Source organism: Caenorhabditis briggsae (genome assembly GCF_000004555.2).
Source record: "Caenorhabditis briggsae complete genome, chrI, whole genome shotgun sequence".
NCBI classification, from domain to species: domain Eukaryota; kingdom Metazoa; phylum Nematoda; class Chromadorea; order Rhabditida; family Rhabditidae; genus Caenorhabditis; species Caenorhabditis briggsae.
Genome location: NC_013489.2, coordinates 2,322,474 through 2,328,370, shown reverse-complemented (window position 1 = coordinate 2,328,370; position 5,897 = coordinate 2,322,474). Strand labels below are relative to the sequence as shown.

General features: G+C 40.9%; 3 protein-coding genes across 3 annotated transcripts in view; 2 read left to right on the top strand and 1 right to left on the bottom strand.

Annotated features, from left to right (window-relative positions):
* CBG22099 overlaps nt 1-2,803 on the top strand; it is a gene marked incomplete at both ends in the record, with an annotated part of 3,005 nt that extends 202 nt beyond the window's left edge. Inside the window, 5 exons of the mRNA XM_002638834.1 lie at nt 228-321; nt 952-1,037; nt 1,292-1,455; nt 2,129-2,416; nt 2,616-2,803. Of these exons, the coding sequence (XP_002638880.1) occupies nt 228-321; nt 952-1,037; nt 1,292-1,455; nt 2,129-2,416; nt 2,616-2,803 (820 nt within the window). The remainder of the gene's footprint in view (nt 1-227; nt 322-951; nt 1,038-1,291; nt 1,456-2,128; nt 2,417-2,615) is intronic.
* Nucleotides 1-5,897, bottom strand: part of Cbr-csn-2 — a gene marked incomplete at both ends in the record, with an annotated part of 12,719 nt that overhangs the window by 5,201 nt on the left and 1,621 nt on the right. Inside the window, one exon of the mRNA XM_045241633.1 lies at nt 4,850-5,075. Within this exon, the coding sequence (XP_045097477.1) occupies nt 4,850-5,075 (226 nt within the window). The remainder of the gene's footprint in view (nt 1-4,849; nt 5,076-5,897) is intronic.
* CBG22098 lies at nt 3,179-3,721 on the top strand (the record flags this gene model as incomplete). The annotated part of the gene is made up of 1 exon (XM_002638833.1): nt 3,179-3,721. One exon carries the CDS (start codon nt 3,179-3,181, stop codon nt 3,719-3,721), a length of 543 nt encoding a protein of 180 aa, XP_002638879.1.

Genomic DNA, 5,897 nt, shown 5'->3' with positions numbered 1-5,897 from the left:
ATTTTCGATTTTCTGCCGGGAAAATGGGAATTTTGAATCTAAAATGTCAATTTCAAAACTCGAAATTACTAATTTGGAGCTGAAAATTCCAATTTTCAACCTAAAAATAGTCGATTTGGCCTGGAAAATTTCAATTTACGTCTGGAAAATCCCAAATTTCGAGCTTAAAAATGCCAAAAATTGGCGCGAAAATCTCAAATTTCAGGTCAAAAATTTTCGATTTTCAGCCGGAAAAATGGGAATTTCGAATCTAAAATTTCAATTTCAGATCCTAAAACAACTAATTTTGGACCTAAAATTACGATTTTTACGCCTAAAAATGTCAATAATTATTCTTAAAATGACGGTTCCAGACTTCTGATTCACCCAATTTTGGAGCTGAAAATTCCATATTTTGGCCTAGAAAATCTCTAATTACGTCTGGAAAATCCCAAATTTCGAGTCTAAAAATGCCAAAATTAGGCTTGAAAATCTCAGATTTTGAGCTCAAAAGTTGTGAGAATATCAGAAGCATTTTATCAGTTGGAATTAATTTGATAGCTCTACCAGGAAGAAAGTTATAACTTTAAAGAAGGGCCCGTCAACTTAGACCCATTTATCTCGATTACTGTAAGAGATATCAAAAAGTGGTCAACTAACAAAATACTTAGCATAATATCGGAAACATTCTGCTAGTTGATCACTTTTTGATATCTCTTACAGTAATCGAGATAAATGGGTCTAAGTTGACGGGCCCTTCTTTCATAGATAGGGTCCAGGTAGAGCAAAGTTCCAACTGATAAAATGATCATCATCTTATCAGAAGCAGTTTCCTAGTTAACAACTTGTCGATATCTCTTACAATAATCCAGATAACTTTGTCTAAACGTTTCGATCGAATTTGATACCAAGCTTGGCATTTTTCTTGCTCGTTTGGAGCAGAATGTTCGACAAATCTTGAAATTGTTCCAGAAAACGCGGACATCCGGCGTTCAAGGTGATTTTCATCGTGTTCGCCCTGCTCACACTTCTCTCAATCATTATGGCATGTGTGTCAGGTAAGAATCTTGGGGAATCTGGACTTTGGGGCTTTGGAATCTTCTGATTCTGATAACTATGAGTCCCAGGGTGTCCGATGTTCCAGATCCTTTTATCCTCAACTTGGAATCCGGATTTTTGAGCTTCTGAGATCCCGGTGATTCTAGAATTTTAGGATTCTCGGAATCCTAAACTTGAGAAAGTCATAGCTCCAGGATCCTAGAATTTTCTAGATCCATACCTCCCAACCCTCCATAAATCCCCTTTTTTTCAGTAATCATGATGGTCACCTCATAAACGACGAAGAATGTCCATTCTACAACTCGACACCCACACCAACACATCCTCATCGTCTTTCTCTCTCCTATTTTCGCCCAAAAACCAAAAAACACCCAGAGGAGAACCAGATGGAACTTTTCCTTCTTCCTCTTCCTCTTCGTCTGTCTATAATTTAAAATTAAAATAAACATTTTGAGTGTTTTGTGTTGTGTCCGTGTTTGGCTTATTTTAGATTAGCGATATATGCCGATTTGTGCCCGCTGTCTGATTTTCAGTCCGAATTACAGATTTCTAGTAATTTGAGAATTTAGGTATTTCCAGAATCACAGATTTCTAGGCCCTATTTGACCTAGATCTATAGTCATTAACAGTGGAAAACTTGCAAACGCGCCCTGTGGAACACTCTAGTTGATTTTTCGATTTTTTCGACTCGAGTGCAGTAGAGATCGTCTACAGTATACCAAATTCAAAAAAGTCAAGCTTCGATGCTGACCCATTTTAAACTGAAATTTTGCCGATCTTCTAAATGTTCACTTTCCGAAGCCCAACGTCACCTTGAGGTTTTCAGGTCCGGTTGTCCCTGGGTGACAGCAATTATAGCCTTTTTCCCATAAGGCTATGGACAATAGCTGTAAAGACATACCGTAATCCAAGTGGGACCATGGCTAGGTGAAAACGCACACCAGCCAAAGTGTATATAAGGAGAAGACAGAATAGGTCCCAGCAGTCAGTCTTTCTGATCTAGCTGTATTGAACTACAGTAACTTTTGGGCTTTTCAAAATGAGCTCTATCGCTATTACTTCTAACTATATACCATCTCCTCCCTTCCATGTCTCCTGACCAAGGCTGAGTACCGAACCAAGAAGCTGGAATCTATCAAAAAGGAGATCTCGCTCGGCCTCAAATTCCAGAATCTGCTGGCTATGCATAAAATCTGGACCACGATGCCTGGCGACATGCAACGTGGCATTCTAGCTGCTCAACGAGAGGGAAGAGCCTATGTGGCTCCAGAAGACAATGAGCCAGCTGCCAAAAGAGCTAGAATCGAGGAATCCGATTATTCCAAAGTCACATTCTTGCCACCACCCGTCGAGGAGCTTCAGGAGATCCAACAGGACGGTTTGGATATTTGGCTGGAGAATGGATTCGAGAAGGAGCCAGCCGCTGTCGTCTACAACCCAGAATTCCAAGTTGCCGAAGAACCGGAGGATCAGATTGCCCAGCCAAACCCGGACCAGCCCGATCTTCCGCTACTGCTCGATTTGGATAAGCAGCCTCCCTCACAAGAATCCTCTCAAGGCGACATCGAATTCTTCAGCTCTTTTTTCTTTTGATTTTCCTATTTTTCGATATCAGTTTGTACTGTTTTGTATGGGGACATCCGGACAACGGGATGTACAGACACAAATGGACGGAATTAGAGCAGGTCAACAGGGACCCCACTGTCCTCAGCTCTCCCGGCACCTTGTAGAACGGTCATTGATACAAAGGACTAGACCGATTTAGGACCGTGTAGACTGAAATTTCCAGAATTTTCCGAGGTTGTCCCTCTCGAAATCTTCAATTTTAAGCTTCGGATCTGACACCTTCCAGATCGAAATTTCTCCTCTTCCTTGCAATATCCCAAGGGGCAATGACGACAAATCGATAGCCCGCGAGATGGCATGGACCATGTGAAGCCAGTCTTGGTTCTCAAGCAATAATAACCTTTTTCCCATAGGGCCATGGACCATAGCTGTAAAAAACAGGTGGGACCACCCTAGGTGAGGACAGGCAGAGTCTAAGTGTATATAAGGAGATCGATTAGGGAAGAATAGGTCCCTGCAGTCAGTGTACTGATCTTGTTGTATTCAACTACCGTAACCACTTATTCCTTCTAAAATGAGCTCTATCACTAGTATTTCTAACGAAATTAGCACCTCTTGCCTTCCACGCCTTCTCACCAAGGCCGAGTGCCGTATGAAACAACTGGAATCTATCAAAAAGGAGATCTCGCTCGGCCTCAAATTCCAGAATCTGCTAGCTATGCAAAAAATCTGGACCACGATGCCTGGCGACATGCAACGTGAGGTTCTCGCTGCTCAACGAGAGGGTAGAGCCTATGTGGCTCCAGATGACAATGAGCCAGCTGCCAAGAGAGCCAGAATTGAGGAATCCGACTATTCGAATGTCGCATTCTTGCCACCACCCGTCGAGGAGCTTCAGGAGATTCAACAGGACGATTTGGATATGTGGCTGAACAATGGATTCGATCCGGAGCCAGCCGATGACGTGTACAATCCAGAATTCCACTTTGCCGCCGAACAGATTGCTCAGCCTGACCAGCCAGATCTTCCGCCAATGCTCGACTTCGATGATTTCTATTATCGGGAACACGGAATGAGCGAGCAGGACTACAACGACATTCATGGACGATTCTTCTGATTGAACATCTTTTTTCTTATTTTTCATTATTTAATAAATCTGATTAAGCTAATACCATGTGTACTGTTCTTCCTGAATGGACATCCGGAGAAGCGGATTTACAGACAGAGAAATCTCTAAAATTTGAAAATGAGCAATCCTATCCTTTTCCAAGTTTTTAAGCTGAGCAATCCGCCAATTTGGGGGTAGCAATTACATATACCATTCAATCTGAGCTGTTTGAGCTCAAAATTCTTTGAGTTTTAAACTTTTTTTTTAAAGCTGAGCAATCATCCAACCAGAGTGGTTTGAAGCTCAAATTGCTTCAATTTCTCTAATTTTTTCAATCTGGGTAGGAAATTTTGAGCTGAGCGATTTCCAAAAAATGCTCAATTTTTTTCTAATTAGAGCTCAGCGATTTCTAGTTCAAAATTCATCGATTTTTCTCATTTTTTGACTCCCAACCCCCCCCCCCCAATTTTCGCTATAAAATCCCTAAAAATGAGCCGAAACCCACCTCTAATAGTTCCCAAAATCAATGGATGTAGAATAGCGCGCTGGGTATGAATCACTTGAGTAGCTAGCTCGTAGACCGACTTCAACGCTAGTTAAGCTTAGCAATTACATATACCAGTCAATAAATGAGCTGTTTGAGCTCAAAATTCTTCGAGTTTATCCTATTTTTAAGCTGAGAAATCTCAAAAAATGCCCAATTTTGGAGCCAAAAATCTCAAGTTTTTGCTCTAAAATCCAGATTTCCAGGTAGGAAATTTGGAGCTGTGCGATTTGCGAAAATGCTCAATTTGGCTTTTTTTCCAGTTAGAGCTTAGCGATTTCTAGCTCACAACTCCTAGATTTTCGCCAACTTCTAGCTCAAAATTCATCGATTTTTCTAATTTTTTCGCTCCCGAACTCCCAATTTTTACTATAAAATCCTCAAAAATGAGTCGGAGCCCACCTCGAATAGTTCCCAAAATCAATGGATGTGGGATGGCGCTCTTGGTATGGATGGCTTGAGTAGCTAGCTCGTAGACCGACTTCAACGCCTTGTTATTCTTCTGTTCAGTGTACATTTGAATTTCCAGCGCGTAGATTTCCAGCAACTGCGTCCCCTTCCTCTGATCCTCCTCGCCCATCTCGTTTTTACACGAGAATTTCAGCTGTTTCACTATTTTCTCCAATTTCCCGAATTCGTGTAAATCGAAGAACAGTTTGCCGAGTTTCGTGTTCGTTTTGAACCACAGACGCTCGTTTTTCGCGTCCTTCAACGCGTCGAGCGTCGTTTCGTAGAAGTGTTGAAGGAGGTCCATTTGGCGAGACGTCGAAATGTAGTCCAGAATTGCGTTGATCGATTTTTCCGAGTAGTTTTTGGTGACTGTAAAACGGAAATTCCAAAAATAGAAGTTTAATTTTTTTTCGAAAGATAACGAATTCTGAATTCAGAAACTTCAAGTTCTCGAAAATCCAAAAAAATCGATGCTTTTTTTGTCATTTTGACAAGGTGGCCTAACTTTTGCAAGTTGCGTTTTCTAGGCCACCATGTTAAAACGACCTAGAAATGGTCTGATATTCACCTGAGGCCGTATGCAAGAAGGATTTTACAGAAAACCGTTTTCTTTGAAAAATGTTTTCCTTGGAAAACGCGTTTTCCGGAAAATGCCGTTTTCCGTATGCAAGAAGCGGAAAACGAAATGGAAAACATTTTCCGGTAAACGATCGTTTTCCAGCCTGTATTTTTCGGAAAATGTTGGCGTATTTCCGGTGTCGGGGTATACATCAGTGATATTGTTAGCCCGAAAATTGATAATTTCGAGTTTTCACCAAGTTAAACCTATCAATACATAATACAATGTTCGGAAGACTGATAAAAGTGGCAATTATGATTATTGGTGAAATTTCTTTTGAGTGGAATGTTTTCAGGAGATTCCGCTATTTTTCTATCTAAATCTGACCCTGTCTTCATCATAATTGAGTGAAAATTGTAAAATAGGGGTTAATTTATGATTTTTGGAGCTAGTAGGAAATGATATTTCATCATTCAACTCGACAGACGATAGTTTCAGAGTGAAAAGGCAAATACAATGAAACCGTGAGCTGGAAAATGACTCCTCAAAAAGTTACATACCGTAAAACCTCTAATAGAACGACACCCGGATCGTCCACTTTGAGCCTATATATCTCACTTCTTTTGAAAGAT